This window comes from Oncorhynchus gorbuscha, linkage group LG20 (genome assembly GCF_021184085.1).
Source record: "Oncorhynchus gorbuscha isolate QuinsamMale2020 ecotype Even-year linkage group LG20, OgorEven_v1.0, whole genome shotgun sequence".
Lineage (NCBI taxonomy): Eukaryota > Metazoa > Chordata > Actinopteri > Salmoniformes > Salmonidae > Oncorhynchus > Oncorhynchus gorbuscha.
Window position 1 is genome coordinate 36,005,780 of NC_060192.1, and position 12,500 is coordinate 36,018,279.

Sequence of the window (12,500 nt, forward strand, 5' to 3'; positions counted from 1 at the left end):
ATCCAAATTACTTCACAGATCTTCATTGTAAAGGGTTTAAACACTGGTTCCCATGCTTGTTCAATGAACCATAAACAATTAATGAACATGCACCTGTGGAACGGTTGATAAGACACTAACAGCTTACAGACAGTAGGCAATTAAGGTCCCAGTTATGAAAACTTAGGACACTAAAGAGGACTTTCTACTGACTCTGAAAAACACCAAAAGAAAGATGCCCAGGGTCCCTGCTCATCTGCGTGAATGTTCCTTAGGCATGCTGCAAGGAGGCATGAGGACTGCAGATGTGGCCAGGGCAATAGCGCCTAAGACAGCGCTACAGAGAGACAGGATGGACAGCTGATCATCCTCGCAGTGGCAGACCACGTGTTACAACACCTGCACAGGATCGGTTGTTGTAAGGCAGGTCCTCACCAGACATCACTGGCAACAACGTCGCCTATGGGCACAAACCCACAGTCACTGGACCAAACAGGACTGGCAAAAAGTGCTCTTCACTGATGAGTCACGGTTTTGTTTCACCAGGGGTGATGGTCGGATTTGCGTTTATCATTGAAGGAATGAGCGTTACACTGAGGCCTGTATTCTGGAGCGGGTTCGATTTGGAGGTGGAGGGTCCGTCATGGTCTGGGGCGGTGTGTCACAGCATCATCGGACTGAGCTTGTTGTCATTGCAGGCAGTCTCAATGCTGTGCGTTACAGGGAAGACATCCTCCTCCCTCATGTGGTGCCCTTCCTGCAGGCTCATCCTGACATGACCCTCCAGTACGACAATGCGACCAGGCATACTGCTTGTTCTGTGCATGATTTCATGCAAGACAGGAATGTCAGTGTTCTGCCATGGACAAGGAAGAGCCCGGATCTCAATCCCATTGAGCATGTCTGGGACCTGTTGGATCGGAGGGTGAGGGCTAGGGCCATTCCCCCCAGAAATGTCCGCGAGATTGCAGGTACCTTGGTGGAAGAGTGGGGTAACATCTCACAGCAAGAACTGGCAAGTCTGGTGCAGTCCATGAGGAGGAGATGCACTGCAGTACTTAATGCAGCTGGTGGCCACACCAGCTTGATTTTGACCCCCCCTTTGTTCAGGGACACATTATTCCATTTCTCTTATGTTCATACAAATATTTACACATTAAGTTTGCTGAAAATAAACACAGTTGACAGTGAGAGGACGTTTCTTTTTTTGCTGAGTTTATATCAGCTAACCACATCATATACTATAGCACTCTTGTGCCCAACGGCACATTCAATCACCTGGCAACCATTGGTTGATGCATGCAACATCTGAGCAGGGGAACGCGACCATAATATGCAGCGTTTGGTGATTAACCACACAGCTTTACCTGTTTGAGTACTTCTATGAGCACCAGGGAGAAGATGAAGTCTATGGCCAGATCCCTCCTCTCCAGCAAGTAGTCCTTCTGCTGCTCATCGCTGAGAGAGAGAGAGAGAGAGAGAGAGAGAGAGAGAGAGAGAGAGAGAGAGAGAGAGAGAGAGAGAGAGAGAGAGGAGACAGAGAGAGAGAGAGAGAGAGAGAGAGAGAGAGAGAGAGAGAGAGAGAGAGAGAGAGAGAGAGAGAGAGAGAGAGAGAGAGAGAGAGAGAGAGAGAGAGAGAGAGAGAGAGAGAGAGAGAGAGATAAAGAAAGACAGAGACAGAGAGAGAGAGAGATAAAGAAAGAGAGAGAGAGAGAGAGAGACAGAGAGAGAGAGAGAGAGAGAGAGAGAGACAGAGAGATAAAGAAAGACAGAGACAGAGAGGAGAGATAAAGAAAAAGAAAGCAAGACAGAGAGAGAGAGAGAGAGAGAGAGAGGAGAGAGAGAGAGAGAGATAAAGAGAGAGAGAGAGAGAGAGACAGAGAGAGACAAAGAGACAGAGAGAGAGAGAGATAAAGAGAGAGAGAGAGACAGAGAGAGACAGAGAGAGACAAAGAGAGACAGAGAGAGAGAGAGAGAGAGAGAGAGAGAGAGAGAGAGAGAGAGAGAGAGAGAGAGAGAGAGAGAGAGAGAGACAGAGACAGAGAGAGAGAGAGAGAGACAGGGAGAGAGAGACAGAGAGAGAGACAGAGAGGGAGAGAGAGCGATGGAAGGGAAGAGAGACAGGAGAGAGAGGGAGGAAGGATGGAAGGAAGGAAGGAAGGAAGGAAGGAAGGAAGGAAGGAAGGAAGGAAGGAAAGAAGGAAGGAAGGAAGGAGAGACAACATATCAGATGATATTTACTGACAGACTACTCATCTGATACATTCCTATCATACCTCAACCAGTTTAAAAGCATTACCTACATATGCCTGCCGGTCTGAGAGTGGTGTTTGAGACTTAATGTAATAGAATAGAGAGAGAGAGAGAGAGAGAGAGAGAGAGAGAGAGAGAGAGAGAGAGAGAGAGAGAGAGAGAGAGAGAGAGAGAGAGAGAGAGAGAGAGAGAGAGAGAGAGAGAGAGAGAGAGAGAGAGAGAGAGAGAGAGAGAGAGAGAGAGACAGAGACAGAGAGAGAGAGAGAGAGAGAGAGAGAGAGAGAGAGAGAGAGAGAGAGAGAGAGAGACAGAGAGAGAGAGAGAGAGAGAGAGAGAGGGAGAGAGAAAGAGACAGAGAGAGAGAGAGAGAGAGAGAGAGAGAGAGAGAGAGAGAGAGAGAGAGAGAGAGAGAGAGAGAGAGAGAGACAGAGAGACAGAGAGAGAGAGAGAGAGGGAGAGATAAAGAAAGAAAGACAGAGAGAGATGAGAGAGAGAGAGAGAGATAAAGAAAGACAGAGACAGAGAGATAAAGAAAGAGAGAGAGAGATAAAGAAAGGACATGGGTTTCACAGTTCATTATTTCTTGTAGTAGTGTCTACCTCTTGGACTTGGTGTTGGCCCTGGGTCTGTATTCATGACTCTCGTCCTCTAGTCCATTTTGTCGTTTATACCAGTCAAACAGTGTCTTCAGAATGGAGGGGAGACAGTACTCAGCCAGAGAACTCATTGTACTGATTAACTAGAGAGAGAGAGAGAGAGAGAGAGAGAGAGAGAGAGAGAGAGAGAGAGAGAGAGAGAGAGAGAGAGAGAGGGAGGGAGGGGGAGGGAGGGAGGGAGGGAGGGAGGGAGGGAGGGAGGGAGGGAGGGAGGGAGGGAGGGAGGGAGGGAGGGAGGGAAGGAGGGGAAAGGAGAGGAGGAGCAGGACAGAGAGAGGAGGGAGTGGAAAGGAGAGGAGGAGAAGGAGGAGGAGGACAGAGAGAGGAGGGAGGGGAGAGGAGGATGAGGAGGGCAGAGAGGAGGGAGTAGAGAGAGGAGGACAGAGAAAGGAGGAAGTGGATAAAGAGGGGGAAGAGAGAGGAGGGAGTGGAGAGGAGGACAGAGAGGCGAGGGAGTGGAACGGAGAGGAGGAGGAGGAGGACAGAGAAAGGAGGGAGTGGAACGGAGAGGAGGAGGAGGAGGACAGAGAAAGGAGGGAGTGGAATGGAGAGGAGGAGGAGGACAGAGAAAGGAGGGAGTGGAACAGAGAGGAGGAGGAGGAGGACAGAGAAAGGAGGGAGTGGAACGGAGAGGAGGAGGAGGACAGAGAAAGGAGGGAGTGGAACAGAGAGGAGGAGGAGGAGGCCAGAGAAAGGAGGGAGTGGAACGGAGAGGAGGACAGAGAAAGGAGGGAGTGGAACGGAGAGGAGGACAGAGAAAGGAGGGAGTGGAACGGAGAGGAGGAGGAGGACAGAGAAAGGAGGGAGTAGAGAGGAGGACAGAGAAAGGAGGGAGTGGAACGGAGAGGAGGAGGAGGACAGAGAAAGGAGGGAGTGGAACGGAGAGGAGGAGGAGGACAGAGAAAGGAGGGAGTGGAACAGAGAGGAGGAGGACAGAGAGAGGAGGGAGTAGAGAGGAGGAGGAGGCCAGAGAAAGGAGGGAGTGGAACGGAGAGGAGGAGGAGGACAGAGAAAGGAGGGAGTGGAACAGAGAGGAGGAGGAGGACAGAGAAAGGAGGGAGTGGAACGGAGAGGAGGAGGACAGAGAAAGGAGGGAGTGGAACGGAGAGGAGGAGGAGGACAGAGAAAGGAGGGAGTGGAACGGAGAGGAGGAGGAGGAGGACAGAGAGAGGAGGGAGTGGAACGGAGAGGAGGAGGAGGAGGACAGAGAGAGGAGGGAGTGGAACGGAGAGGAGGAGGAGGACAGAGAGGCGAGGGAGTGGAACGGAGAGGAGGAGGAGGACAGAGAGAGGAGGGAGTGGAACAGAGAGGAGGAGGACAGAGAAAGGAGGGAGTGGAACGGAGAGGAGGAGGAGGACAGAGAAAGGAGGGAGTGGAACGGAGAGGAGGAGGAGGAGGACAGAGAGAGGAGGGAGTGGAACGGAGAGGAGGAGGAGGAGGACAGAGAGAGGAGGGAGTGGAACAGAGAGGAGGAGGAGGAGGAGGACAGAGAAAGGAGGGAGTGGAACGGGAGAGGAGGAGGAGGAGGACAGAGAGAGGAGGGAGTGGAACGGAGAGGAGGAGGAGGACAGAGAAAGGAGGGAGTGGAACAGAGAGGAGGAGGAGGACAGAGAAAGGAGGGAGTGGAACGGAGAGGAGGAGGAGGAGGACAGAGAAAGGAGGGAGTGGAACGGAGAGGAGGAGGAGGAGGACAGAGAGAGGAGGGAGTGGAACGGAGAGGAGGAGGAGGAGGACAGAGAGAGGAGGGAGTGGAACAGAGAGGAGGAGGAGGAGGAGGACAGAGAAAGGAGGGAGTGGAACGGAGAGGAGGAGGAGGAGGACAGAGAGAGGAGGGAGTGGAACGGAGAGGAGGAGGAGGACAGAGAAAGGAGGGAGTGGAACAGAGAGGAGGAGGAGGACAGAGAGAGGAGGGAGTGGAACGGAGAGGAGGAGGAGGAGGACAGAGAGAGGAGGGAGTGGAACGGAGAGGAGGAGGAGGACAGAGAAAGGAGGGAGTGGAACGGAGAGGAGGAGGACAGAGAGAGGAGGGAGTGGAACGGAGAGGAGGAGGAGGACAGAGAGGCGAGGGAGTGGAACGGAGAGGAGGACAGAGAGAGGAGGGAGTGGAACAGAGAGGAGGAGGAGGAGGAGGACAGAGAAAGGAGGGAGTGGAACGGAGAGGAGGAGGACAGAGAAAGGAGGGAGTGGAACAGAGAGGAGGAGGAGGACAGAGAAAGGAGGGAGTGGAACGGAGAGGAGGAGGAGGACAGAGAGAGGAGGGAGTAGAGAGGAGGAGGAGGACAGAGAGGCGAGGGAGTGGAACGGAGAGGAGGAGGAGGACAGAGAAAGGAGGGAGTGGAACGGAGAGGAGGAGGAGGACAGAGAGGCGAGGGAGTGGAACGGAGAGGAGGAGGAGGACAGAGAAAGGAGGGAGTGGAACGGAGAGGAGGAGGAGGACAGAGAAAGGAGGGAGTGGAACGGAGAGGAGGAGGAGGACAGAGAAAGGAGGGAGTGGAACGGAGAGGAGAGGAGGACAGAGAAAGGAGGGAGTGGAACGGAGAGGAGGAGGAGGACAGAGAGAGGAGGGAGTGGAACAGAGAGGAGGAGGACAGAGAAAGGAGGGAGTGGAACGGAGAGGAGGAGGAGGACAGAGAGAGGAGGGAGTGGAACAGAGAGGAGGAGGAGGACAGAGAAAGGAGGGAGTGGAACAGAGAGGAGGAGGAGGACAGAGAGAGGAGGGAGTGGAACAGAGAGGAGGAGGAGGACAGAGAGAGGAGGGAGTGGAACGGAGAGGAGGAGGAGGACAGAGAGAGGAGGGAGTGGAACGGAGAGGAGGAGGACAGAGAAAGGAGGGAGTGGAACGGAGAGGAGGAGGAGGACAGAGAAAGGAGGGAGTGGAACGGAGAGGAGGAGGAGGAGGCCAGAGAAAGGAGAGGGAGGACGGACGGAGAGAGGAGGAGGACAGAGAAAGGAGGGAGTGGAACGGAGAGGAGGAGGAGGACAGAGAGAGGAGGGAGTAGAGAGGAGGAGGAGGACAGAGAGAGGAGGGAGTGGAACGGAGAGGAGGAGGAGGACAGAGAGAGGAGGGAGTGGAACGGAGAGGAGGAGGAGGACAGAGAAAGGAGAGAGTGGAACGGAGAGGAGGAGGAGGAGGACAGAGAGAGGAGGGAGTAGAGAGGAGGACAGAGAGAGGAGGGAGTGGAACGGAGAGGAGGAGGACAGAGAGAGGAGGGAGTGGAACGGAGAGGAGGAGGAGGACAGAGAAAGGAGAGAGTGGAACGGAGAGGAGGAGGAGGAGGACAGAGAGAGGAGGGAGTAGAGAGGAGGACAGAGAGAGGAGGGAGTAGAGAGGAGGACAGAGAGAGGAGGGAGTGGATAAAGAGGGGGAAGAGAGAGAGAGGAGGGAGTGGATAAAGAGGGGGAAAGAGAGAGAGGAGGGAGTGGATAAAGAGGGGGAAGAGAGAGAGAGGAGGGAGTGGATAAAGAGGGGGAAGAGAGAGAGAGGAGGGAGTGGATAAAGAGGGGGAAGAGAGAGAGAGGAGGGAGTAGAGAGGAGGACAGAGAGAGGAGGGAGTGGATAAAGAGGGGGAAGAGAGAGAGAGGAGGGAGTAGAGAGGAGGACAGAGAGAGGAGGGAGTGGATAAAGAGGGGGAAGAGAGAGAGAGGAGGGAGTAGAGAGGAGGACAGAGAGAGAGGAGGGAGTGGATAAAGAGGGGGAAGAGAGAGAGAGGAGGGAGTAAAGAGGAGGACAGAGAGAGGAGGGAGTGGATAAAGAGGGGGAAGAGAGAGAGAGGAGGGAGTGGATAAAGAGGAGGACAGAGAGAGGAGGGAGTGGATAAAGAGGGGGAAGAGAGAGAGAGGAGGGAGTGGATAAAGAGGGGGAAGAGAGAGAGAGGAGGGAGTGGATAAAGAGGGGGAAGAGAGAGAGAGGAGGGAGTGGATAAAGAGGGGGAAGAGAGAGAGAGGAGGGAGTGGATAAAGAGGGGAAAGAGAGAGGAGGGAGTAGAGAGGAGGACAGAGAGAGGAGGGAGTGGATAAAGAGGGGGAAGAGAGAGAGATGTTTAGTCTGTTCTCTCAAAATAAATGTCCCACATATTTCTAGGATTATTTTTCCATCATCCTTGATGAGTTCAATGTGGTTCATGCTGGACTATAAACCAGTTTTACCACCAGAGAGAGATAAGATACAAAAGAAACACACAGACGCTAGCACTACCTGTCGTTAACAGTAGTACTAGCACCTTCCAGTAGCATTGACGCTAGCATTACCTGTCGTTAACAGTAGTACTAGCACCTTCCAGTAGCATTGACGCTAGCACTACCTGTCGTTAACAGTAGTACTAGCACCTTCCAGTAGCATTGACGCTAGCATTACCTGTCGTTAACAGCAGTACTAGCACCTTCCAGTAGCATTGACGCTAGCATTACCTGTCATTAACAGCAGTACTAGCACCTTCCAGTAGCATTGACGCTAGCACTACCTGTCGTTAACAGCAGTACTAGCACCTTCCAGTAGCATTGACGCTAGCATTACCTGTCGTTAACAGCAGTACTAGCACCTTCCAGTAGCATTGAAGCTAGGGTTACCTGCTGTTAACACATACCTGGTCAAACTGTAGATCCTCTCCTCTCTGTAGTGACTTGTTGAGAGGCTTCTCCTGTAGAGAGGAGAGGAGAGGAGAGGAGAGGAGAGGAGAGGTGAGGAGAGGAGAGGAGAGGAGAGGAGAGGAGAGGAGAGGAGAGAGAGGAGGAGAGGAGAGGAGAGGAGGAGAGGAGAATGGTGATTAGTTATGGCATATACTTTGTGACAGTTCACAGCTCAGGTACTAAGTTTAGTCTCTCTTTTTCTCCCTTCATCACTCACAGGTAGAGGTCTTAAAGAGCCCGGGTGGACCAGAAATGGACCCGATATCCACCCTGATATGGACCCAGATATGGACCCAGATATGGACCCCGATATGACCCCGATATGGACCCGATATGACCCCGATATGGACCCCGATATGACCCCGATATGAACCCCGATATGACCTCGATATGACCCCGATATGGACCCCGATATGACCCCGATATGACCCTGATATGGACCCCGATATGACCCCGATATGACCCCGATATGACCCCGATATGACCCCGATATGACCCCGATATGGACCCCGATAAGACCCTGATATGGACCCCGATATGACCCTGATATGGACCCCGATAAGACCCTGATATGACCCTGATATGGACCCCGATATGGACCCGATATGACCCCGATAAGACCCCGATATGGACCCCGATATGACCCCGATATGAAACCCGATATGACCCCGATATGACCCGATATGACCCTGATATGGACCCCGTATGACCCCGATATGGACGATATAAGACCCCGATATGGACCCCGATATGACCCCGATATGACCCCGATATGGACCCTGATATGACCCCGATATGGACCCCGATATGACCCCGATAAGACCCCGATATGGACCCCGATATGAAACCCGATATGGCCCCGATATGACCCCGATATGGACCCGATATGACCCCGATATGACCCCAATATGACCCCAATATGGAACCTGATATGGACCCCGATATGACCCCGATATGGACCCCGATATGACCCCGATATGGACCCCGATATGAAACCCGATATGGACCCGATATGACCCCGATATGACCCCAATATGGAACCTGATATGGACCCGGATATGACCCTGATATGGAGCCGGTAATGACCTGAGAACTGAGACCAGATTAGGGGTAATTTTTCACCTGAAACCCCCAGATTAATGAATTAGATTAACTTGTCTTTTTAAAATGTTTGAAACTAGTAATATGTCGATATTTAGCTAATAATAATATAGCATAGCTTTGATTTCAACCCTGTCTAAAATGCCAAAGGTTTTGACTGTCCTATATGGAGGAGAGCTGCTCTTCTCCTGTTCTGACCAGTGTGGCTCACAAAAAAACGATTGCTGTCCTTGTTATGAAATTACAACTTTACCCTGTTTGTGTAAAAATGAACAAAGGCACTCTGTTTAAAGCAAAACGACTAAAACCATGTGTGATCTCGCTCTCCGTAGCCGACTATGACTAAGACCTTTAAACAGGCTAACATTCACAAGGCCGCAGGGTCAGACGGATTACCAGGATACGTGGTCAGAAAATGAGCTGCCCAGCTGTCAAGTTTCTTCACTGAGTTTTTCAGCCTGTCTCTGGCCCAGTCTGTAATAACAACATGTTTCATGCAGACCACCATAGTCCCTGTGCCCGGCTTTGAAAGGCTGGTCGTGGCTCACATCAACACCATTATCCCAGAAACCCTGGACCTACTCCAATACCACCCTAAGAGATCCACAGATGATGCAATCTCTATTGCACTCCACACTGCCCTTTCCCACCTGGACAAAAGGAACACTTATGTGAGACTAAGCTAAGGATCATGGGACTGAACACCTCCCTCTGCAACTGGATCCTGGACTTCCTGACTGGTCGCCCCCAGGTGGTGAGGGTAGGTAACAACACATCCACCACGCTGATCGTAAACACAGGGGCCCCTCAGGGGTGCATACTCAGTCCTCTCCTGTACTCCCTGTTCACCAATGACTGCATGGCCAAGCACGACTCCCAACACCATCATTAAATTCGCAGACGACACAACAGTGGTAGGCCTGATCACCGACAATGGTGAGACATTCTATAGGAGGTCAGAGACCTGACCATGTGGTGCCAGGTCAACAACCTCTCCCTCAACATGATCAAGACAAAGGAGATGATTGTGGACTACAGGAAAAGGAGGACCGAGCACGCCCCCATTCTCATCGAAGAGGCTGTAGTGGAGCAGGTTGAGAGTTTCAAGTTCCTTAGTGTCCACATCACCAACAAACAAACATGGTCCAAGCACACCAAGACCGCCGTGAAGAGGGAACGACAAAACCTATTCCCCCTCAGGAGACTGAAAAGATTTGGCATGGGTCCTCAGATCCTCAAAAGGTTCTACAGCTGCACCATCTAGAGCATCCTGACGGGTTGCATCATCTTCTGGTATGGCAACTGCTCGGCCTCCGACCGCAAGGCACTACAGAGGGTAGCGCGTACAGCCCAGTACATCACTGGGGCCAAGCTTCCTGCCTTCCAGGACCTCTACACCAGGCAGTGCCACAGGAAGGCCCTAAAAATTGTTAAAGACTCCAGCCACCCTAGTCATAGACTGTTCTCTCTGATACCACACGGCAAGCGGTACCGGAGCGCCAAGTCTAGGTCCAAGAGGCTTCTAAACAGCTTCTATCCCCAAGCCATAAAATATAAATATATAAATATAAAATAAATAAATAAATATATGCCATTTAGCAGACGCTTTTATCCAAAGCGACTTACAGTCATGTGTGCATACATTCTACGTATGGGTGGTCCCGGGAATCGAACCAACTACCCTGGCGTTACAAGCGCCATGCTCTACCAACTGAGCTGCAGAAGGACCACAAGACTACTGAACAGCTAATCAAATGGCTATGCACACTATTATCATTGCCCCCCCCCAAATAAAATGTGATTTGATTTGATTTACAGTCTTAGTTCAACAAGCTGCTGCCATTCATTCACAGAAGATCATAGGTATTGTAATATATCATATTATATATCATATTATATATCATATTATATATCATATTATATATCATATTATATATATTATATCAAGCATTAGTGAACCAGCAGGATGTAACGTTTGAAGAGAGTGTCGGACTGATTCATGCTACATTTTCAGTCAAATTAAATGCAATTTGTCACGTGCTTCGTAAACAACAGGTGTTTACTATTAGTGTTTACTATGACTATGCTGTAGACTATGAGTGTTTACTATGGCTATGCTGTAGACCACATATGTCAGAGTCAAGGCCCGCGGGCCACATCCGGCCCGCGAGAAGGTTTTTTACGGCCCCTGGGATGATCTTGATTTGTTATTAGAACCGGCCCGCAGACCGCAGCAAGCCGGCAGCCCGCAGATCTTTTACACGCACCAATACTACATTTCCCACAATGCAACGGTGACGCACCGAGCAGTAGGCTGCTTCATTTCAATATTTATTGGCACAGCAGTTGTCAGCATCACAGTAAAATTAACTTTCAGATACCCATCAAAAATGGCAAAACGGAAGGTGGACACTGAGAACCGGGGTTTCAAACAAGGTGGGAGTCGGAGTATTTGTTCACGGAGGTAGCTGGAAAACCTGTGTGTCTTCTGTGTGGAGAAAGTGTGGCGGTACTGAAAGAGTATAATCTGAGACGACATTATGAAACGAAACACGCGGACAAAAACAAGAATATGGACATGGAACAAAGGCTACAAAAGGCAGAGGAATTAAAACGAGGCCTCAAATCTCGACAGGCTCTGTTCAAAAAAGCCAAATCACAAGGCCAGGCTGCTGTCAAGGCCAGTTTTATTTTGGCAGAAGAGATCGCTAAATCAGCCCGGCCATTTACGGAGGGGATTTCATCAAAAACTGCATGATTAAAGTTTGTGACGAAGTTTGCCCAGAAAAAAGGCAACTCTTTTTAAATGTGAGTCTGAGCAGAAACACCATTGCCGAGAGAGTAGACCAGTTGTCCATCAATCTAAAAGAGCAGCTTGTGAAAAAGGGAAAAGATTTCATTGCATATTCCTTGGCTGTGGATGAGAGCACTGACATTTCTGACATTGCCCAGTTGTCAATTTTCATCCGCGGAGTGGACTCCAGCCTAAGCGTGACAGAGGAGTTTTTGGCTTTACGTCCTATGCATGGCACAACTACGGGGCATGATTTGTATGAAGAGGTGTCAAGATGTGTAAATGAGATGGAGCTGCCTTGGGAAAAACTCGTGGGTTTGACAACCGACGGAGCACCTGCGATGTGTGGACACAGGAGCGGACTGGTGGCAAAGATACGGGAAAAAATGCAAGAGGAAAACGCGACAGGTGAGCTGACAGCTTATCATTGTATCATACACCAGGAAGCGTTGTGCGGTAAAGCCTTGAAAATGGAGCATGTAATGAGCATCATCACGCGCACAGTTAACTTTATCAGAGCCAAAGGTTTGAATCACCGCCAGTTCAAGGCATTTCTGACGGAGTTAGAAACGGAGCATGGTGATTTGCCTTATCACACAGAGGTGCGATGGCTAAGCCAGGGAAAGGTGCTTCAAAGATGTTTCGAGCTTCGTGAGGAGATTTGTCTGTTCTTGGACAGCAAAGGGAAAGACACAACACAACTCCGAGACGAAATGTTTCTGTGTGAAATGGCTTTTCTGTGTGACATTACGAGTCATCTGAATGCAATGAACTTGCAGCTGCAGGGTCGGGATCGTGTCATCTCTGATATGTACAGTACAGTGAAGGCATTTAAAACCAAACTGACTCTGTGGGAGACGCAGATGCGGAAAGAAAATTTGAGCCACTTTCCCAGCTGCCAGACCATGAAAGAGAAGCTCTCTACCAGTGCGTTCCCGAGCGCACAGTTGGCTGATAAAATAGGTATGCTTGCCGCTGACTTTCGACGCCGATTTGCTGACTTTGAAGCACAAAAAAGCAGGTTGGAACTGCTCGGTAACCCATTTGCTGTTGACGTGGAAAGCTCACCACCAAACCTCCAAATGGAGTTG

The 12,500-nt window shown here is 50.7% G+C and overlaps 1 protein-coding gene across 1 annotated transcript in view; it reads right to left on the reverse strand.

The window, feature by feature from the left end:
- fryb (furry homolog b (Drosophila)) overlaps positions 1-12,500 on the reverse strand; it is a 192,886-nt gene that overhangs the window by 128,575 nt on the left and 51,811 nt on the right. Inside the window, 3 exon segments of the mRNA XM_046316884.1 lie at positions 1,347-1,437; positions 2,832-2,971; positions 7,472-7,525. Coding sequence (XP_046172840.1) covers positions 1,347-1,437; positions 2,832-2,971; positions 7,472-7,525 — 285 coding nt within the window.